We start from the raw sequence: 23,876 nt of genomic DNA on the forward strand, positions 1-23,876 counted from the left end.
GAAATCTTATTCCTGTTAGCCAGGGCTGTACCACGGATGGAGTATAGAGAAGGCTAGTATGTATAAGACAGCCCTTAAGAGCTTTTAAAATTCTTGTCAATTCTTTGAGTTGTGTTTGGAAATAAATTGGTTACCAGCACATCCCTTGCAGGTGAATTTGATTCTGTAGTTCTGTGGTTTCCAGCCTGTAGTCTGTGGAACACCAGTGGTCTGCAAGAACTAAAATATGGTCCTCAGCCTCATTGTTACTACACCATTGCAACAAGAGCGACTGGTCTCATAAAATCCTCTTATAGTGCCAAGCAATGGGGATGTTGGGAGGGGAGAGGCTGACTACTCACAAAAGGCACAACAACAAGTCACCTGACTGCTGTTTCTCCTCCTTCTCACTCCCCCTGAGTGGAGCCATTTCATGTGGTGCCTGGAAGGAGGGGCACTTTGGTGTCTGCATTTTAAGACAGTCCTTAGGGTTATTTGGGGTGCTGATTCAGAAAATTGCATTGGATAGACCACATCCACTCTATATTATAAAATATGGTTTTTTGTGGGCAAGCAGATGGCGGTTACTGGATGGCATATATTCTGTATCAGAAACTAGAGTTGATGTGGTCTATCCAATGCAATTTTCTGAATCAACACCCCAATAACCACACCAAATCTAAAGTTGGCCAAAACCTGATTCATAATCCTTTTGGTACTAATGTTGGAGAGTGGTCCCTGGCCAAAAAAAGGTTGGGGACCGCTGCTGTAGATTGAGGTGGTGAAAGTGAAGTTCTCCTTGAAGCTCCACACTTATGGCCTTCTCAGATAAACAGCCAGTCCCTGGGACTTCATTTTAAAAATGGCGCTATTGGTTAGCTATTTCCATCACTATGATTTCCAGGTAATTTTTGCCTTAAGACTGTACTAAAATATTCAATATGTATAAATCTTGAAGTCTGATTTCTCATCCTGTAACCCTTTTACACTCCCCAATCATACTATTTAGCAGTATATTGAATCAAAATGGCAACCAGAAATAGCATTATCACCTGGATGCAGACAGTGAAAGTTCGGAGGGAGAGAATAGTGTCCTCTTCATGCAGTTGCCCATCCCTGCCATAAATGAACCCCCACCAGCTCACTTACCTCTGAATTTTTGACTACTGCAATTTCAAAGTAGTTTCTTGTAGAAAATATCACAATAACACAGTAGATCCACATATTATGTGAGAGCTCTGTTCCAGGACCCTTTGTGCAATGTGATGTTCATGTATAATTCAAATCCCTGTTCTTCTTAGTGAAAATAAACAATGTTTTGGACTTCCAGCCAAAGCACATCATAGAACCACCCCAGGGAACTTTAAAAATGTCTAGAATTGTGTTCTCTTTAGACCTCCAGCATGATCTATAGTCAATTTCTACCAGAAGTTCTGACCTAAATTGCTCATAGACTGGAGACCTAGAAAGAACGCTTCCCCAGGTATCACAATTCCTGCATGATTCTATGGTATTCAAAACTCTTCGGGCATAAATGAAATTACATTCAATGAGTTCACATACTAAACAGGTCTGACTTAGAGGCAGTGGGTCTACTGACTATAGTACTCTTGGCTAAAGTGGTTTCTTATTTATTTATTTATTATTTATTTATTATTTGCACTTGTTAACCGCCACTCTCAAGCCCGAAGGCGACTCGTGGCGGTGTACAGAACATAGAACACAAAGGACAACAGGTTACAATAAATCAGGACCACAACACACATCTTACTAATACACAGCTACTTAACTAAAAATCCGCTTCGTCTTGTTTAGGGTCATAATCAATCTCATAGTCATGGTCCATTCCGGTGGTCATTCCAAAAACATAGCACTTAGTTGAAGGCCTTCTCAAAGAGCCAGGTTTTCAGGCCCTTGCGGAAGGCCATGAGGGAAGGCGCCTGTCTGATTTCAGCAGGGAGGGAGTTCCACAGCCGGGGGGCCACCACCGAGAAGGCCCGCTCTCTTGTCCCCGCCAGGCGTGCCTGTGAGGCAGGCGGGACCGAGAGAAGGGCCTCCCCGGATGATCTTAAGGTCCTCGTGGGCTCGTAGGCCGAGATGCGGTTCTCAAGGTATTTTGGGCCGGAACCGTTTAGGGCTTTGTAGGATAACACCAGCACCTTAAATTGGGCCCGGTAGCTAATCGGCAGCCAGTGGAGCTGGGACAGCAAGGGCGTTGTGTGCTCCCTGCGTCCCGCTCCGGTTAACAACATGGCTGCCGCACGCTGGACTAGCTGGAGCTTCCGGGCCGTCTTCAAGGGCAGCCCCACGTAGAGAGTGTTGCAGTAGTCGAGGCGGGATGTGACCAAAGCGTGTACCACCGTGGCCAAGTCAGACTTCCCAAGGTACGGGCGCAGCTGGCGCACGAGCCGAAGCTGTGCAAATGCTCCCCTGGTCACCGCCGAAACCTGGGGATCCAGGCTCAGTGATGAGTCCAGGGTTTCTGAAGCCAAAAGCATCTCCTTTCCCAGTGCAAAAGGAGTCCTTCAAGTGGAGCACTGTCCTATTCAAGCTAGGCTGAATTTCTAATCCAGAAATCTCTCGTGGCCAGGGATATCCCTGTCTTGCCTGGATTGCCCCCACTTGTTAGCCCTCGTTTGACACCAGTTTGGAACATCAGCAGTTTCCCTGCTAGGGGATGAAAAGGTGAATATAGCTGCCCGAAGGAAGATAATCCGCTAAGGTGACCAAAGTTGTCTCAGTGCCAAACCCAGGCCTGAAGCCAGACTGTAATAAGTCTGGATCAGGAACAGAAATCCAGTGGCCAGCAGACCACATTCAATTCAGGATTTGTACAGATTGTGAGCAGCATATAGGCGTGGGGTGGGGTATGTCAGACCTCTGATTCCCCTAAGGTTTCCCCTGACAGAGTGTACTTTTAAAAAATGTCACAAAAATGTCCCAAACTGGTATAGTTTACTATTTTTTAATTGCTGCTATGGGAATCTCTTGCCCCAGAACAACAAGAAACCATTAAAAATAGGCACTACAAATGATTGGAATATAATTCACAGTATCACAAAAATTGCATCAGGCAGCTCAGTGTCCAGAGGTTGTAAAAATGCAGAGGATTCTAACCTTTTGGGGCTACCCACTACTGGTCTAGATTTCATTCAGGAATCCCTGAAGTTGAGATACCTCCAGATATTTAATATTCTTGTCCCCAATTGTAAACAGAAGTGGTTGGAAATTGTCTAAGATAGCTTCTTTAGTAAGAAGCTTCTTATTGAGATAGCTTATTTGATAAGAACTTAACAGCAGTTGCCTTAAAGTGGGATTCCTTAGGCAATTGTCCTTACCTGACTAGATCTTTCTGGCTTGCCTTAATTAGCCAAGGAAGGTGAAGGTCAAGTGTACACAAGGGTTGATCTCATGCTACTAATGAGCAGGTCTATAACCTCAGGGTGTATAAATGTCAGGATGTCCACAATGACAGACGTGCTGCAGTCACGAATCCCAAGTCATTGCAGATGTGAACCTAGCAAAAATGCCTAGCAAAAAAATCACAGCAGGCAACCAGGTTTTCTTTGCCAACTCTCAGGACTCCTGAATATAACAGACATCTCACAATTCAGAATAGTTCCTTTCAGTGCCTCTGTGTGGATGTAATGACACGTCTGACTGATAATCATTTGGGAAATCTCCACAGAAGCAGTCAAGTCTTGAGCTCTTCCCAGTAGGGTAGCCTCCACCTGAATGATGAAGCTGCCCACCAAACATGACTAATTTGGGAAGTTCTAGCATCTCTAGCTCAGGCAGAAAAATTATCAGACATATTATAAGTATGACTAAAGTGAGCACTAAATACAGGCAACCAAGCTTACTTACATAGTATATGGAAGAAATTCCAGTGCATGCGGATTTTGTTATTAAAATAAATGTAACAATCACTTAACCAAAGTTGAGCATGGAAGATGCTATAGATTGAATTTAAAGAACTCAGTGTTAATTCTGTTGTGAAATATGCCAGATATAAATTTTTAAGGCAGATTCATGTAGTCATATAGGAAAGGTATAGCTTCAGCTACCAATCAATCAATCAAAAGACAAAGGGAGTAGATTACAACATGAGTTGGAGGACATAAAACCCTGTCATTCCATCTTCTCTTTTCTCCCAGATGGGTATGATGGCATCATAGCATACTATGTTAAGAGCTGCCAAACATGATTAAACATTAAACATGGTAAACATTAAACTTATGTAATCTCCATTGAAACTCTATTACCTTGTCTCTCTCTTCTGGAGATATGAATGGGGGAAAACAGGAATGCAAGGCATTCTCCTTTTATATACCTCATCTGCACTGTAGCAATGGTGGAGACATAATGGCAAAAAAATTAACTCCTCCGCAAGTGGAAAGGGAGTCCTACTGCAGCTTAATGTCCTTCAATGACTTCTCAAGTGAGCATAAGGTGAAATTGTTTTCAGAGTATCCATACTGCAGAATTATTGCAGTTTGACATCACTGTAACCATGCTACAGAATCCTGGGAGTTGTGGTTTGGTGAGGCACCAGCACTCTTCAGCAGAGAAGGCAAAAAAAAACCTTGCAAAACTATAGAATCCACAGGATGCAGCTATGGCACTTAGAGTAGTGTCAAAATGCTCCAACTTTGCAAAATGGATGCATCCTCTATTAAAAAGAGCACCCACGAGGCAGGCTTGTCCATCTTGCCTTTGATTGTCCCTTCCTGTCACCTCCCTTCATATATCTCACTGGATTTTCCCCACCTTCTAAAAATCTTAAGTAGTCTTCTTGGAAGGCTTTCTGAAATAATTAATAGCAACCTGAATAGTTTAGCAAAGTACACTTTTAGCATCGCTGTTCTGTAGGTTGAGAGAGGTTTTAAGGGCATCTTCAGTGGCAGCAAGCATTAGACCTGTTCATTTTCAGAGCTTTTATTCATGGACCTCAGGCTAATATGGGGAGCCTGACAGGCTGCTTGCTCTTCTAAAAGGCTCCCCTTCCTGCACTCCAGCTTGTCTATTCAAGCGACTAGTTATGCTGAAATAGAGCTTCAAAAGTCCATCCTTTCATAGTTCCAGGTTGCAATTATCCTATGTTTGAACTATGTAAGCACATTTCTAGGAGGAAAAGGGAGAAAAAGTTATATCGCACAGAGAATCGTCACCTTTCCTTTTTTCTTTACCCTGGTGGTGCAGTGGCTTAAACTGCTGAACTGCCGAACTTGCTGACCGAAAGGTTGGTGGTTTGAATCCGGGGAGCGGGTTGAGCTCCTGCTGTTAGGCCCAACATCTGACAACCTAGCATTTTGAAAACATGCAAGTATGAGTAGATCAATAGGTACTGCTTCTGCAGGAAAGTAGCGGCGCTCCATGCAGTGATGCTGGCCACATAACCTTGGAGGTGTCTACAGACAATGCCGGCTCTTTGGCTTAAAAATGGAGATGAACACCATCCGCCAGAGTCGGATACGACTAGACTTAATGTCAGGGAAACCTTAACCTTTTAACTTAAAGATCTTGATGATATATAGATGTAAATATAAATAACGGGAGCTGTAACCTCCTCTGCCAAAGAGTGCTAGTGCCTCACCAAACTGCAACTTCCAGTATTCCAAGGCACCTGAATCATGGTAGTTAAAATGGTGTCGAACTGCATTAATGCTACTGTGTACATGCACCCATAGTCTGCAAACCAAAACTTAACTGAGCAATTGACGAAGAGAATAAAGTCTGATTTCAACATAGAATGTTTCTATAATAATAGCACATGCTTTCTTATCCCCAAAATAATATTAAACACTGTAGCCTCCACAAAATATTAAGTCTAAGCGGTCTCATATGTATATATGCTTTGGTGAGTTCTAAATGTAATTTTAATTGCATTTATTGTATTTTAACATTGAATCCACACACAAATATTCAATTGTTTTCTGTGTTTGTTTTGTTTTAAATCGTTATAAGCTTATTTGGTTGTTAGTCACCTTAAGTCCCCATGAGGAGAAAGGCAGAACATAACTAAAATAGTTGTTGTTGCTGTTGTTGCTGTTGATGATGATTATAGAGATTGTTGACTTGTGGCATTCAAAGGATTTTCTAAGCCAAGGAATTTTTTGAGCTGTATAATTAGAGGCCCTAAACTGCAGTTTATTTAACTTGGCATAAATCCTGCACTGTCTATTATCCTGACTATGTTGACTGGAGTCTTCCAGTGATATATGCTGTCTGTTTGGTGCTTGACAATCCTGCCAGTCACAGTCGGGGAAGAAAACCATTAAACATATCTGCTGGCTGGCCTGCATGATGGTTGCTGGCATGAGTCACAAAGGGATGGCAATGCATTTTCTGGGGCTGCAAAAATAGCTGACAAGATGTTCAACCATCCTACATGGGATGGAGGTGGGGGGTGGGGGGTCTTGCTGAGAAGGTCAGACAAGTGCATCCACATGCCATATTGGAAACAGTCATTTGTTGGCTCTGCTTTTTTGTGCCCATCTATCTCTCTTAGTATTGTCTGCCCTGACTGGCAGTGGTTCTCCTCAAGCTTTCAGAAAGAAATACAGTGGATACTTTTCTCCCTGCTTTCCATTACTATTTTTCTTAAACCAGAGTTGTTACAGACTGCTTTTCAAACAGAGACCACTTGCAAATTGGGTGTGGTCTTCTGTGACTTAAGAGATAGGTCTCATAAAGTGATATACTGATTTGAAAGTATTCTGAATTAGCTGTGCCTGGAGGTGGGATTCATACAGCCTTCCAAAGGTGTGTGCGCATATACAGAATTAATATAGTTCGACGCCACTTTTTCTACCTTGGCTCAGTGCTATGAAATTATTGGAGTTGTGGTTTGGTGAGGCACCAATACTGTTTTGCAGATAGAGCTAAGGACTTTGTAAAACTACAGCTTCCAGGATTCCATGGCATTGAGCTATGGCAATTAAAATAGTGTCAAACTGCATTAATTCTACAGTCTAGATCTACCCCAGCTTCCAACGTCCCTTTGAATCATATGTAATACAGATGGAAACTGGGTAGATTGCTGAACCCAAACTACCCTAACCAATTGTATACGTATCCTATTAGTTTAAGTAAAATCTGAATTTCAATTTAATCTACGTTAACATTTGAAGCAAAACATCAAACATTTTGGACTCCGGCTATGAAAGAAACACGTGAACTCACAAGGTTATAATTTCAAGTTACTAGAATGTGAATGTGTTTCCATGTTAAGGCCTTGAGTCATATGAAAAATTAGCAGACATATCATGTTTTCTTTTAGGCTAGGCTAAAACGAACTGTTCAAGTTACTCTAATATGATAATAATAACAATACACAGTTTAACATTTAGTGTTTCCCATTCAACCAAGCAACTTGAACAATTGCATGAATATCTTGTGGCTATGTATTTAAACGTCTGCTTATGAACAAACCCTTTGCAATGATAATCCTGGAGACACAGACATTCTATTTCCAGCTCATCCAAATGTGTTAAAGCAAGAGGCGATGGATTAGGGAGACAGGACTGAGGACAAGTAAGGTCCCAATACACTGCAGTCACAGAGCTCAGGTAAAGGCAATAAGCAGGGAAGTGAACTCCAGATCACATTGGGCTGGGACAAAAGGTTACGTTACAAAATTTTAAACTCAGTCTCAGATTGAAATAATTGAAGGATTGTTTGCAATAGGATAGTTTGGGATATAAAAACCACTATGAGGCGGAGAAAGGTCAGGAAATCCAAGAGACTAATGCTTTCTGTTCTCTTGCATTTTCATCTTGTCTGAAATAAAGGTTTCATATTTACCATCCTGGCAATGGGTGAGTTCTCAGTTTGGGATCCATGTGCATGAATTTTAGGTGGTATGAAAAGTGAATGTTTTATACAAAATGGGAAGATAGGAGAGATAGGAGAAACAGATACAAATGAAGAGGTAAACACTAGTTTCTATTTCTTGTCATTGGTGTCATATTAAAAACTATAGTTTGCTCTAAGAGGGTACCATTTAATGGAAAACATATCCCAAATAGCCAATGGTATAGAAATAGAAATGAGAGGGGAGGCAATTGAAGGCAGAAGCAAGAATTCTGACCCCAATTTAATTTTCCCTCAGACTCTAAATATCTGGCATTGCAAAGAGTCAAAATCATTCCCATCTAGAAGTCATAGAATCATAGAGTTGGAAGAGACCACAAGGGCCATCCAGCCCAACCCCATTCTGCCATGCAACACAAATCACTATTGACAGATGCTCATCCAGCCTCTGTTCATAAACCACATACCTTATTTGCTGTTCGCACTCTCCCTTTGTGGGGGCTGGCTGACTCATATTGCTCAATTTCATTTTCGTTCCTGGACAATTTCATTGAAGGAGGCCAGAATTCTTATTTAGGAATAATGATTTGATTCTTCTCTCTACCAATATCTGAAGCTGGTTGAAATCTATAGTGAGAAAGCAGTCCTTCTCTAGTCCTCAATCATAATAAAATATGATTTCTTGGTCCCTTCCACACAGCTGAATAAACTTCCACAATATCTGCTTTGAACTGGGATATATGGCAGTGTGGACTTAGATAACCCAGTTCAGATATTGTGGGATATTCCGCCTTGATATTCTGGGTTATATGGCTGTGTGGAAGGGCCCTTAGAAAAAGGAAAATACAAGTAGGTCCAAGTTGGAAAGTACTGCAGATCAGGTCCATAGCCAGAAAGAAAATTTGGGAGGGGTTGAAACTTTTCTCCCTGAAATTACTTTTGAGGCCAGTATCTCCTAATCTGGCATGTGATCACAACAAGACCCTGAAATTACCACCATTGTGCAAAGCTTCTTCACAGGTAATAGGCCCTACATCATTGCTCCTTCTTTAAGACAGGGTCTTTCCAGACAGGCCCTATATCCCAGGATCTGATCCCAGGTTTTCTGTTTATCCCAGATTATCTGGCAATGGGGACTCATATAATCCAGTTTAAAGCAGAAAACCTGGGATATGATCCTGGGATATAGGGCCTGTCTGGAAGGGCCCCAAGTTCTTGTTGGACAAAAAGGACAATAGTTTCTACAATTGGCAGAAGTTTCTTTCTATTTTCTTCATCATGATGACGGGTTATATCAAGACATTTTCCACTGTGAATTAGCTAGAAGTTTTCAGCCAAGCGCAAGTTGTTCTGGTGTCTATTGAAGACTTCTATTGCATTTTTCCATCACACAAACTGTTTAGCAACCAATGCACCAAGCTTGTGATGAGTACCTTTAACCTCTCCTCCCTTCTCCTCCAAACACCACACCGTACTTACAGAGTGCACCTTGTACATGAAATGAATAGGCTAACTAGGGAAATCTGCTGAACCACTTGGGTTGAAAACTTAGATGCCTTTTCTTATCCACAGGAAATACATACCCTTGTAATGAAATTTGTGGATTTTGCACTAATTGAGCTTTCATTTGGTCATCAGAAACAGTCTTGTTCTTATAAAGTCCAAGGTCTAATAATGGCACAGCTTCTTCTCTTTGCTCTTGTTCCATGGTTTCTTTGGCAGGGCTTGGATTATCTGAATCAGTAGTAGACACCTCAGTTTCCACCTACAATCCAGGTCAAATCCCCCCTGCCTCATGCCTTAGGCTTTGCCTGCCGGCTGTTGGTAGACCAACTTGGCCATTTCCACTATGTCAGCTATTGCTGTTGTAGCAAAATTGGTAGAAAGGTAACCAAATGAAAATTTGGTTGAGACAGTGCTTGTAGTTCTTGAGGAACTCTATTTTTTGCTTCCCATAGAGTAAGCATGGTGATTTGGTTAACCAGTTAAAATTCATGAGTAAACCAGCAGGTTTTTTGACCTGAATTTTTTTGGGGGGTGATTTGAACCCCAAAACCACCCTCTTGGCTACAGGCTTGCTGTAGATTCAAAGTGGGTTGAATCCAAAAAGTGAATTGAATCCATATTCCTGTTGATGCCTCCGTCTCTGGCATTATATTTTATTTCATCAATATGTTTGTTATGTTCATAAGTTAATAACAAATATTATTGTTTTATTTTAATATATATTACCAAGCATTAATATAATACTATTATTTTTCAGTAAAGATTGGATTTAAATAAAATTTAAACTTATTCTTTTACAGCTTGCTCAGATATTACCAACAGAAGAGAACTTCCTCTTATTCTTTAGATGCCAGCAGCTGAAATCAAGTGAAGACTTCATGCAGGTAACCTACAGAAAAAAAATCCTTTTTTGGTAAATGTAAACTATCAAGATCAAAAACTCTTTCTGCCATTTTTGTTTCAAATGATTAATTTCTCCATTCCAGACATGGCGGAAATATGATAGTGACCACAGTGGCTTTATTGATGCTGAAGAACTCAAGGTAAGAAATGTTGCATGATTAATTTTTTAGACATTATAGCCCAGTCCGCTGCAAAGGAAAAATGATGATGACAAGAGTGATAGTAAATTCCTGGGAGAAGAAATCTGGCAATTACAGAAACATACTGTTTCTGTATACATTTTTGTATACAGAAACAGTAAATGTTGGAAATTGTGAAGCTGCAAATGCAAAAAAAATTGTCTTTAAGCGCTTTAAAGTAGACAATTGTAAGTCTCGCCCAGTGATACAAAATATCAACATTAAAAGGCAATAATATTCCCATAAAACAAACAACAACATTTTAGTACAGGAATTTTGTCAATTTACCTTTCTTGAAGGTAATATAGGAATTTATTCACATCAGGAACAGGCATCTGTCATCTTCCAAATGCTCTCTGTATACAGGTACAGCAAACATGGGCAGCATAGCTAATCATGAGGAATTACTGGAACTGTAATTCAAAAACATATGGAGAGACATACTTGTCTATGCCTACTGCTTCTTTAAACAAATAGCTCATCACATAATAATAATATACTTTATTTATATTCTGCCCTATCTTCCCAAGGGGACTCAGGGCAGATTACAGTACACATATACAGCAAGCAGTCAATGCTGTTATACAATTAACAAAGACAGATAATACAGAGGCAAAGGCTTCCCATCTTTTTCCATCTCCAGCATCTGGTGGCTATGCTCGACTCCGGCCACGGGAGGGGCGGGGGGAATGTTATCACGCCATCTTTCATGCTGTGGAGCTTTGTTGTCTGTAGATGCTCTGCCAATCGAATTGCCAGAATGTCCACATGAAATACATGAAATACTATCTCCCTGCCAAAGCAGTACCTATTTACTCACATTACTGTTTTCGAACTGCTAGGTGAGCAGAAGCTGGGCTGACGGTTGGGTTCTCACCCCAAGCAAGGCTTGAACTGTCGACTTTTCAATTGGCAAGATTTTCCGCAGCTGGTGGTTTAACCCACTGTGCCAAAGCACGGCCCTATGGGCTATATAATTTCAAGAGTGGGAGTCAAATACAGATATTTCCAAAGTTACAAACAAGATAGGTTCTGTAGGTTTGTTCTTAAGCTGAATTTGCATGTAAGTCAGAACAGATACTTTTTAAAAGTATAACTCCAGTCAAAAATATAAATTTTTAAACTTTGGATCACATAGGGAAGGGTGAACACCCCTGTGGTGTTTCTTTCACTGTCTGTGCCCCTGTTTAGAAGACTTCACTTTCTGTCCCTGTGATAACTGAATTTTGAAAAAAAAATTGGCTTGTTGTGCAAACAAGGATTAGTGATAAAGCTTCAGTGGAGACACTTTTTCTCTATGATAACTCTTTCAAGAGTCAATTTCTGTTTTCACCCCCGTTTTTAACTGTGAATCATTCGTAAGTCGGATGTTTGTAACTCGTGGACTGCCTGTACAGCATCATGGTGATAACTGCAAGTTACATTTTATTTATATAAGTGTGATATGCAGATTAGTACCTTATGAAGATTTTCTGTTATTTCTGTATTTATTTTTTAACCATTTGGATCCCAACCTATATTGAAAGGTCTCGGGGTGTTTTAAATGAATGTCAACATTAATTTAAAACAGTGGATGCATTTTTAAAAGCCAGAAAAAATCTCCAAAGTGCCTGAGTTACCTAGTCACCTCTTGAAATATTAGCAGTATGGGTGATAGACGCTTGCTCTATCTTATCCAAATGTTTAAAGACTGATATCATATCACCTCTTCTCCGAGTTAATCATGCCCAGCTCCCCAAGGGCTCTGTTTCAAGTCCTTTTACCATCTTGGTCACTTTTCTGGTAAAAGGCACATTATTTTATATCATTCAGAAATTTAAAGGACCACGTTCTGCAAGCTGGTACCCTCTACTTGTGTTGGATTCAGCTCTCTTGCTCAAAATCCCTCCTTGGGTACTTATTTCACCAGCTTCATATTACAGCTAAGTCCTTCCACACAAAGCTTCTCCTTCATGCCATTTAACCAATAACTTTCTATTAGTGCTATAAGCTAAAAATCTGGTTCATAATATCGGAATAGAACAATCCTCCACAGAATAGTATTAAAGGAGTTAGAACAGGTGCGTATGTGTTTTGCTCCCAGCCAATATGCATTTGCAATTCCCAAGCTCTTTGGATGTCTTTCTTAATAAAGAACTTTAAATGTCACTAAACTAGGACAATTGACTGCTCTGTTGGGAAAACAAAAAGGGGGTTGTGTTTGAAGGTCAGTATAGCGATTTCCTGCTTTCCTTCAAATTTACTACCAGAAAAGGGAGCTATGCAATTATGGAATCAATCTTTGAAGGAGAAGGCCCCACCTCTGGATGATTGACAGTGGCATTAAATTCAAAGCAGGACAGCGGGCTAGTTTAAATGACAAGGTTTTTTTTTTTACACAGGAAATTCTGTCTAGGAATCCAAATTAGACAAAAACAGATAGAAATGGAGGTTGGGGAGCAAAGCAGAATACAAACAGTTCTGCCTCCTCCATATATATCAGCATTTCTCAACCTGGGGGTTGGGACCCCTGGGAGTGTCATGGGGGGGGGGGTCAGAGGGGTCACCAAAGACCATCAGAAAGCATAGTATTTTCTGTTGGTCATGGGGGTTCTGTGTGGGAAGTTTGGCCCAATTCTATCATTGGTGGGATTCAGAATGCTCTTTGATTGTAGGTGAACTATAAATCCCAGCAACTTCAACTCCCAGATGTCAAGGTCTATTTTCCCCAAACCCAACCAGTGTCCACATTTGGACATTTTGAGTATTTGTGCCAAGTTTTGTCCAGATCCATCATTGTTTGAGTACAGTGCTCTCTGGATGTAGATGAACTACAACTCCAACACTCAATGTCAATGCTTACCAAACTCTTTCAGTGTTTTCTTTTGGTCATGGAAGTTCTGTGTCCCTAGTTTGGTTCAGTTCCATTGTTGGTGGAATGCAGAATGCTCTTTGATTGTAGATTAATTACAACTCCCAAATAACAAAATCAACCCCCTCACCCAACCCCATCATTATTCAGATTTGGGCGTATTGGGTATTTCTGTCAGATTTGGTCCAGGGAATGAAAATACATCCTGCATATTTACATTACAATTCATAACAGTAGTAAAATTACAATTTTGATGTACCAACAAAAACAATTTTATGTTTGGGGGTAATTGCAACATAAGGAACTGTATTAAGGGTCACGGCATTAGGAAGGTTGAGGACTACTGATATCGATTTATCTATCAATTTATCTATCTATCTATTGGAATGGAAATTGTATATTTAATAGAGTATTGTGTGCATAACTTAGTGTGGGCAATTAAGTGGGCTTAGCTGCATCATGATTGGTTGGAGGATTAAGTAGCAGCTTACAAGGCAAATGGAAAGCTGGAGGAAATCTCTTACTATCACATACCTTGTCATTGCCATGGCTATGTTTGCTATTGATCTAACAGAGCTACCTATATATAGCCTGTCTGGTATATGCATATGATTTAGTTGGCTGTCTTGTCTACAAGAGGTGTTTGTGTCTTCGAGTCACGTTATGGTAGCCTCATGAATTTCATAGATTTTCCTTAGATAACTTGAGAGCCTGTTTCAGTTTTTACCCAGAAAGCATCTGGATCAATCTTGTTCAGCTGTAGAGTTACTCAATATCTAAATTTTTGTCCTTTAAATTCTAACCAATGAAAATGCAGCCATTTTTATCCCATTAACGTATGTGTTTCAGCATAGTTCTTGCTTCCTGCTGTAGGCACAATACTGACATTGGCTTTAATGCCTTAACTTTATTTAAATATATATCTTCTTTCCTTAATATGATATAATGCAGTTTTACAGGGTAATTCTATACATCATTTACTTAAAAACCAATCTTGTTATTCCTGGATAAACATGAATTGTTGCAATAACAGTAGAAAAAACAACAAACAAACAAACAAACAAACAAGCAAAGGCCAATATCATGGAGGTTAAAATTCACAATTTAATATTGAATGGGTGGGCCTGCCAGACGAGATAGTTCTTCAGTTGTGTTCTGAATTTTGACAGCTGATTTAGCTGTTGAATCTCATCCAGCAGGTCATTCCACAGCCGTGCCTTGTATGAGTATATGTCATACAGTATAGTATCTTGCTCTTAACCCAGCTGAATATACTGATTTTTTGACATATTTGTTTTGTTGCAGAGCTTTTTGAAAGACTTACTACAGAAGGCAAACAAGCAGATTGACGATTCAAAGCTGTCAGAATATACAGACATCATGGTAAGCATGGTAGCAACTGTTTCATTTGGGAAATTTAGTTCACCCAGTTTCTGTGCTAATACATTCATTCCCAACCTCACTAAAACACCCTCTCTCATTATCATATTTTGATCTCTCACACCCTGCTCTGAATTATGCATCAGATAGTGGGAAAAGCTTCAAAAACAATGAATGCCTAAAGAGGAATTCTGCTGTCCCAGTGAACAAAAAAATTCAAATTATTTTTGGGGAAACCTAACAGGTCCTCCTGTAGTGAAGCCTTCATTCATTTCCACAGAGTTTGTAGAAGCTCTCACATATGGGAGGCTATTTCACAGCAGTGGTGTTGGCAGATTGGAACTCATGAGGCTTTCAACAACGGCTTGCATTGCTTGCCCTCCACGGTACTAGTAACCAATTTGGTATTCTGGCATTGTCCCAGTTAAATTTTGAATTGCTGCCTTCAGCAGTGTTGTTTTTGCAAAATTACAACTCTGGCCTAGTTATAGGGAATTGGCTCTTGTGGGAAACTAGATACCTTGGTTGGTGATGAGGAAATGTAAATAGCTAATATAAAAAGTTTCACATATTTTTGATTCCAACATTAATGCATTATTACGTGATTCTTAGCCTGGCTTTATTTTGTTTATTGAATATATTGACCTGTGTTTAAGACAGCCTATGAGTTTTTTAAACAATTAATAAGTAAGTAATAAATGGTTAATGGACAATTAATAAACTATTGTAAGAAAAATTACTACAGTGGATCTACAGTACTCGGTCTTGAATGAAATGGTCTTGGATAAAATTGAAGCTTTCTTGAACAAAAGTAAGGGAGGCATTAAATCCATCCAATCCTCCATTTCTCATGCTTTTCTGGAGGACATCTCTGCCTTCCAGTATAAAGGGTAAAGGGGAATAAAGACATGAGTATCCTGTTCTATAAGTGGAACTCTTATACCCATGCAATATAAAGAGCTAAAAACTAGGTACAAGAATTGTATGATATATAATATGGAAAGAGTCTTATTTTAAAGGAGTCTGCTAAAGCAAGACAACCTTTATAAACCAAAGGTCAAGATATCCATCTCTTAGGAGCTTCATTCAGAATGATCACGGATTGTCCATATCCTGATAAATAAATCAGTGGCAATTTTAGGGAATTTTTTTCTCTTTTTCTTATTTTGTAGAAGATGCTAACATAACAATCATATAATAATATTTCAGCTAAAGATGTTTGATGAAAACAATGATGGAAAACTGGAACTGACTGAAATGGCCAGGTATGTATATTTACAGAAGAAGAAAAAATGGAGACCAGCAACAAGCATGAAGTGAAATCTAGCGAAAGGGGGAAAATAACCTCAGAAATAGTGTGAATGGCCAAAGAACAGTGTATTTGAAAAATAAATCTGCCTCCTCCTCCCTGTTTATTAAAAATAAAACTTTTCTTATATAAAGAAAAATGCAAAGGCATGGCAGTTTTAACTGGTGAGCACTAGACTTGTGCATGGATCTGTTCTAGCCATTTTCGTTCAGCCAATCTGGCTTCTTCAGCTTGGTTGGATGGCCATAACAGCAAGGGCCCATCCATCACATATTTTCGTCCATTGCAGGACCATGTGGCAGCCGTTTACAGCTCCTCCTCCTCTATTCGGCATCATGCAGCATGCAAACTGTGTCTGCTTCCTTAACCCTGTCGCTGAAACCAGGCTCCCTTTAAGGGGGAAAAGGAAAGGATCCCAGGAACGGAAAGGGGAGTCTGGGAAGCCCACTCATTGCCACCAGTGGGATGGATCTAGCCTTATTTTCCAATTGCAGAATGAAAACAGCTAACCAGTTACCTGCCCGTTTTTGGGAGACATGCAAAAACGGATACAGAGGTCTACTGGAACCTGGCCAACAGAAATGGATAGTGGTTCAGCTGAAATGCAGAAGCTTAGTGAGCACTGTGGAGTTTAAAGTACACAAATAGATTCATCCAAAGCTCTACCAAGTTTAGATATGGTAGGATTTTCCTGCCAAATTGGACTGTTTTGGTATTTGAATTTTTTAAAAATCTGTTTGCTTTCCATTCCAAGTAATGGGAAGGAAATTTTGGAAATAATTTTCATGAGTTGTGTACATTTCCCCTGTATTGGGTGGTAGGTGGTGAGTCTGGAACCTGGGGGAAGGGGAGGGGAGGGGGCGGGTTCATGGGATACTGTGGATTAAGATCCTATCCCAACTGGCCCATTCCTTATGTCCCATCTGTTTCCTCTTTTCCAAAATCTGAGCACCTGTCCTTGGAGGGTGGGAGTTGTAGGAGTTCCCATATGAGGAGATATCTGAGGTACTTTCTACGACAGTGGAGTCCTCACTCTCAGTACTTCAAAGGGATTAAAATGATTATTTGACCACTAAGATGACCTCCCAGGTGCCACAGGGATCACATCCTAAAAGCATTTGAACAAGAAGTATGTACAAAGGAATTTTGGGAGTACATCCCAAAGGCACTAAGATTGTTTCTCAGCATTTTCTGTTGGCGAGTGAAAAGCTTTCTATTCCAATAGAATTTTAAAGTCAATGTTTATAAAGATTAGGTTAAGGATGCTGTATTGTTTAAAACTCTACTTTAATAGTGTTTATCTTTTAAATTGTATTTTACCATTTCAAGTTTAAATTCTGTGCATATTTTAAAGTTCATATTTTTACATTTTAGCTGCATTGTTATTTTTAAAATGTGAATCAATTTTAAATGTTACGGCACATGATAATAATACTAATACTACTACTAATAATAATGCCAGCATTCTTCAAAATGTATGTGAAGTCAATATTGACTACTTATTATAGCAGCTCAGTAATTGTTTCAAATATCCTTCTGTTTTCTCCAAAGATTGCTTCCAGTAAACGAGAATTTTCTCATTAAATTTCAGGTATGCAACATTTTAAATACGACCTCACATATGTGCATATTAGATGCACACCTATCAACATCTCAGCCACTGCTGTTCTAATACTTCCTTTTTCTTTTGACTATTAGGGTGTCAAAATGTGTTCGAAAGAGTTTAATAAAGCATTTGATACATTTGATTCAGTAAGTAGACTTTTTTTTAAATGTAAACTCTCACTGATTTAACCATTTTATTGTACATGTTCTGTGAGGTGAAATAATTCAATTGGTGATGTTGTCTTGTTTGTTTGTTTTCAGGATGGCAATGGCTATATGGATGAAAATGAATTAGATATTTTACTGAAAGATCTCTGTGAAAAGAACAAAACGGTAATTCCAGTGGATTTTATTTCCATTAAAAGTGCATTTAAACAGGATTTTCAAGGATTGCCTCTGTCCCCTAAGCAATAAATGTTGATAGCTTTGTAATCCATTATGTTTAGATTCTCAAAACAACAAAGTGCATTAATATGTGTAGCATCAGGTAGCAGTCATTGACACCATTACTGCCTGGCTCCACACAATGGTTATTTTATGTTACTCCTTTGAATGGTATGTTTGTGATTTTGATTTTGATGCTGATGCTGTTTATTCTCAGTGGCTGCCAATACACTGGGTTCAATCTTCTTGAAGCAGACTGAGATACAGCAATCTAGCTGCTTCTGAATGCTTGCAGAAAATAATAATAATAATAATAATAATAATAATAATACGCTTTATTTATATTCCACTCTATCTCCCCAAGGTGACTCAGAGCGGATTACAGTACAAATATATAGGCAAGCATTCAATGCCAGTTATATAGTGAATAATGACATACAACACACAAACAAAGGCAAAAGCTTCCCTTTCCATCTCCGGCTTATGGAGGCAATGCTCAACTCTGGCCATGGGGAGGTGCTCTTATTTCATTGTCCATGCTGAAGAGTCTGTTTTCTGTAGACTCTCCTGGTCATGTTTGCCGGCATGGCTGTATGGGAACCTTTTACCTTCCCACTGAAATGGTACCTATTGATCTACTTACATGACATGTTTTCGAACTGCTAGGTTGACAGGACATAGGGATAACAGTTCTTCCTAATGTTCAGGACCTCATAGGCCCAGTGTCCTTGAGTAGAAGTGTCAGAGAGATATCCATCATTCACAAAACATTTTCCTTCAGCAATTGCAATAGCTATACCTGGTGGGGAAGAATAATAATTTACATACCAAGTATCAAATACAGTGCTTGCAGATGTTATACTCTCATGCCATAGCAACCAGAAGGACCTTAGCCGAGCAATTCTTCCATTTTCAGCTTCTAAATAGGACTAGGAAACACTCTTGTTTGAAATCCTGCAAAGGTGCTTCCGATAAGAGGATTACAGTGAATTAAATTGACTGCAGGTCTGGTTTAGTGTAAAGTGATAAAGAGTGCGTGCAGCAGTTAGAGATCCTGATTAAAGTGCAAAGACACCAATGGTTTGGAGAAACAAACTAAAGGCTTTATTATGCAGACTCTATTGTAAGAGGGGAAATGGACTCAGGATACTAATCTAATCCAGCTTCCTTCTTGGGAAGAATAGAGAGAATAGTAGGAAGAGAAGAGGTGGTAAAAAATCCCTACAAATAGTGATTTGCATCACAATGGAGTCAGGATAGGCAGGCAAGAAGGAAAGACACTTTGAGCTAGTCAAACTATCAAATCCTATTACTACTGCCTGCTCTACAACATTGTTGATTTTTCATGCTCTTGCTGTTCTAGTATACAGCAAGTTCCAGGAGTTGAGTGTGACATCTCTAGACAGTCCACGTTTCGCAGGTGTATAGCAGGGTTGGGAGGACAAAGGTTTTATAAATAAGCACCTTGATATTCCTACAGATGTCCCAGTCCTCAAATACCTTCTGCTTCATGCAAAAAACCCCCAAAAAACCCAAACAAAACTGCACTTGCAGAGTTCATGCGGTGTTGTATTTCAGTGTCAATGTTGACTTTTGTGGAGAGGTAGCTGCCAAGGTAGCGGAAATGGAAATGTTACCTCCAGATATTGTAATGTTGAAGTTCCCATCAGCCTTTACAACACAACCAATAGTGAGGGCTTTTTGGAGTGGCAGTCAAAAAACATCTAAAAATCCAATTGTCCACAATGAGATCTCATAGATGAAGCATTGTATTTTAATAATGTACACTTATGAGTAGTTTTTACTATATAAGTAAACATTAGGAAGAACACCTGATGCTGAGAGTTGTTCAACAGTGGAATATGCTGCCTCAGGGTCTCCTTCTTTAGAGGTTTTTAAATAGAAGCTGGATAGCCACGTGTGGAGTGCTTTGATCTCCATGATTGGCCCTAGTGATCTCTTCCAACTCTAAGATTCTCAAAGGAGTAGGGAGCAATTTGGATTGCAAATTCAGAAGGCAGTAGAACATAGCTTTTACTGTTTTACCTCCTGTTACAATTCTGAGCACGATTGCTCTTTCTGCACACGTTTATAGTGTTATAATTTTATTTTAACTTGCATGAAATTTTTAGTGTGAAAGAAATTAATATGCAGTATTATTCACATATTTAAAGACAATTCGAGTACTTGCTAATTGCATGGTGTCACATCTAATTTGGGCTTAAGATAACTTGCTAGAATAGTTTTCTAAAATATATTCAGGTACTTTTGTGTGAAATATGTAGTTAATAATCATTTATTTAAATACATGTAATCAAGATGATGGCAACCACAATGATGCATCACACCATGTAAGGATTCTTCTCAGCAATATTTCAAGTGGATGATCTAAAGCTAAATGGTCGTTCTACAGAGTTCTAGCAGTTTATCCATTTAGGCTAGCAATGAAACTGGACGAGAGTTGCTCAACTCAGGGCTTGGTTTCATGAAATTCTTTAATTTTGATCTCTGCTTCTCTGGGCATGAAGAAAAGTGCAGCAGTAAATTATTACAGTTTCCAAGACTTGGTTGAAGTGTTGTTATAGTTTTCAAATATTGTATAGTGCTATCTATAGTATATAGGAGGCAATTGATATAGACAGTGTGGATAAAGGGTTGGCTGTGAAACTAGAGCCCAGCTAAGAACAGCAACTCCTTCAAGTGTGATTCTGTGGTCAGCTTCCGCCAAAAGTTGGTCATAATAGTCTTGCTAGAGATTCCTAGAGATATCATATTAATTAAACCCGTAAATAACCAAATATGCAAAACCTATACCCATAAATGTGGATGACCAACTATATTTTTCTATTTAGCTTTCCCCACCAAATCATTGTGATGTCAGGACTTCCCCTCTGCTATACTCTGATGGCTGGAAGCAAGTAGACTAAGTTGCTGTGAGTTTTCTGGGCTGTATGGCCATGTTCTAGAAGCATTTACTCCTGATGTTATGCCCACATCTATGGTAGGCATCTTCAAAGGTTGTGAGGTTTGTTGGAAGCAAGACAAGTGAGGTTTATATATCTGTGGAATATCCAGAGTGGGACAAAGAACTCTTGCCTGTTTGAGGCAAGTGTGAATGCTGCAATTGATTACCTTAACATTGAATGGCCTTGCAATTTCAAGGCTTGGCTGCTTCCTGCCTGGGGGAATCCTTTGTTGGGAGGTGATGAGCTGGCCCTGATTTTTTCTTGTCTAGAATTCCCCTGGTTTTGAGTGTTGTTTTCTTTACTGTCCTGATTTTAGATTTTTTTTTTAATACTGGTAGCCAGATTTTGTTCATTTTCGTGGTTTCCTCCTGTTATCCACATGCTTGTAGATTTCAATGGCTTCTCGGTGTAGTCTGACATGGTAGTTGTTAGAGTAGCCCAGCATTTCTGTGTTCTCAATTAATATGCCGTGAAACTGCAAGGCCATTCAATGCATTCAATCAAGGTGATCAATTGCAGAATTCACACTTGCCTAAAACAGGCAAGAGTTCTTTCTCCCACCTTGGATGTTCCACAGATATATAAAGCCCACTTGTCTTGCTCCCAACAAACCTCACAACCTCTGAGGATGCCTCCTATAGATGTGGGCAAAATGTCAGGAGATAGTGCTTCTGGAACTTGGCCATACAGCCTGAAAAACTCATAGCAACCAGTGATTCCCATCATGAAAGCCTTCAACAGCACAAGTAGACTAAATTAAATGTTCCTCATCCTATGTCCCCAAGTTAGTGAGAAGAAATAAACTCCTTTATTCACCTTGACCTGGAAATAGATCCTTAGCTAAGATCTTAATTTCCAAAGAGGACATTTTTGTATGCTGTGTGTTTGAATGACAAGTTATGAACAACTGTGTTGCATATTACTTAATGGCATCAGTCGGTTGTACATAGATCTCAAGTTTTGGTGTGGAAACCTCAGAACCTGAAGCATTTTGAATTTACAACCTAATTACACAGCATTTTTTTCTTTTTCTTAAAACAGGTACTAGATATTAACAACCTTGCAACATACAAGAAGAATATCATGGCCTTGTCTGATGGAGGAAAGCTTTACCGAACAGAACTTGCTCTTATTCTCTGTGCTAGTGAAAACTAGAGTTCTTTGATTCTTTCCACTTAACTAGTGACATAATATATCTTTGACAAAAAAAAATAATAACTCTGCACTATAAGGGAGTAGGCTTTACTTTCTTTTATACCTTGTAAATTTAAAACTGCATATAGATAATTAGCCAGGATACATGGCACATTCTTTTCAGCTTGTTTCTATACTGTTTGTAATGTACAGTTTTTGTAACTATAAGATTGATAAAGAGGATGTCTCTGTTTGGGCCAGTCCGTTGATTCATTTACAAACCAAATTACACCCCAGTGTGGTCATTGTTTCCATACAACATGTTTGGAGCTTGTTCTATCCTTTGACACTTGCTGTTGGAGCAATAATGATCTCTATGAATTAAATGGTCCTTCTGGCCATCGTTGAGAGAGAAAAATAGGCCGGTGACTTATTTGTTCTGAGTTGAACAGAATTTGACAGAGGTAGTAGACCCGTGTGGCGAGTTACTGTAAGGAGCATTCACTGAGGTTTCCTTTTGTTTTCATAAGAAAAAGAGGGTATAGCGATGGACCTACATACAATCCAAACTGTAGTGCTGCCTGCTGGCTCAGTCAGTGGACTACAGGAAAACCAATCCAAGACATGGAGAGGTGGCATAGGCATTATTAGGTACACTGGAGTGGCACTCATTCAGACATGCAACTTTTCCAAATGCCTAGCCTTCCCTTGCAAACTAAGCTCATAAATTTCCCATAAATCAAGGCAGTTTCTTGTAACCTATGCTAGGAACAGAGCTTGACAAAGTTACTTCTTTGGATTCTAATAGTGCCTGGGAGGATTGTGGATGCTGGGGTCCAAAAAGTAACTTTTTTTGAGCTACATTGTTTCAAGGGGAAGAGGTTAGCACTTATTAGCAGTACAGAACTTTGGAGTGCTGTAGTTTAACTCTGTTAATTCCTACCAAGTTATTAATTTCACAGCTATCATTTTTCCCTTAATTTACACCCCAAGGTCACAGATGTCTCAGGATATGTTGGCACCAATCTTTATAAGCAGCCTTTAAGCTACTTCGGGAGCCCCAAAGGCACTAAAAGTGTCTCTACTGGACAAACTGCAGTTGGCAAACACATCAAGGGTACAATAAAATAAAGGCAGGTAGAATTATTCAAACACAAATTGACCTCATACTATATTTTACCTTTTGCTTTAAGGAATGCTGCTGTGTCAGAGAATATGACAACCCATTTTCTAAAACTATTTCCACACTTCGCAGATTATGATTCTCGCAAACTGCTGTTTTTACATCATTCTGTGTAATCTATAATTAAATTTAATATACGAAGACTTCTGGTGTCTCATTTCTGTATTTCCATTTTTTTTAGCGGATTTTTAAAAATAAAGCTTGCCTAGCTTCATTAAGCTAAAATCTAATCTGGCGACAAGGTGTGGGACATGGGCCACATGCAGACCCAAGGCGCATATTTTGTCTGGAACAAAGGCTCCAGACTGCATTTTAGCAAAAATACCTATTTTTACAAGACAGAACTAGAATACCTCCCCCATTCAAAACAGCTCAGAAATTTGTTGAAATTAATGACACATATTCAACAGAACTGTAGTTGCAGCCATATATACCTTATGTGGGAGTGGGTGGCAAAAACACTGCAAAACTGTGCACATCCCATGCCATTATTTTCAACAGAACTTTGTCATCACTCATTTGTGCCCACTGACTACAGATGGAGCTATAATGGCTGATATCCAAAGTATATCAGCCTCAAGGCGCTTATTTAGTGGTTTCTGAAATATTTTTGGGGGGATACATGAACAATTTTGTGACCATGAAAAATTGTTACTACAAAGCAGTGGCTCCCAGCCTGTGG

The 23,876-nt window shown here is 39.4% G+C and overlaps 1 protein-coding gene across 1 annotated transcript in view; it reads left to right on the plus strand.

Moving 5' to 3' along the window:
* Positions 1–23,337, plus strand: part of CALB1 (calbindin 1) — a 36,697-nt gene extending 13,360 nt beyond the window's left edge. The window contains exons 4-11 of the mRNA XM_060775578.2: positions 10,101–10,184; positions 10,287–10,343; positions 14,539–14,616; positions 15,823–15,878; positions 17,474–17,513; positions 17,621–17,674; positions 17,789–17,860; positions 21,919–23,337. Of these exons, the coding sequence (XP_060631561.1) occupies positions 10,101–10,184; positions 10,287–10,343; positions 14,539–14,616; positions 15,823–15,878; positions 17,474–17,513; positions 17,621–17,674; positions 17,789–17,860; positions 21,919–22,032 (555 nt within the window). The 3' untranslated portion in view covers positions 22,033–23,337. The remainder of the gene's footprint in view (positions 1–10,100; positions 10,185–10,286; positions 10,344–14,538; positions 14,617–15,822; positions 15,879–17,473; positions 17,514–17,620; positions 17,675–17,788; positions 17,861–21,918) is intronic.
* Positions 23,338–23,876: the final 539 nt, after the last annotated feature.

The sequence above is a fragment of the Anolis sagrei genome, chromosome 4 (genome assembly GCF_037176765.1).
Source record: "Anolis sagrei isolate rAnoSag1 chromosome 4, rAnoSag1.mat, whole genome shotgun sequence".
Taxonomy (NCBI): Eukaryota; Metazoa; Chordata; class Lepidosauria; order Squamata; family Dactyloidae; genus Anolis; species Anolis sagrei.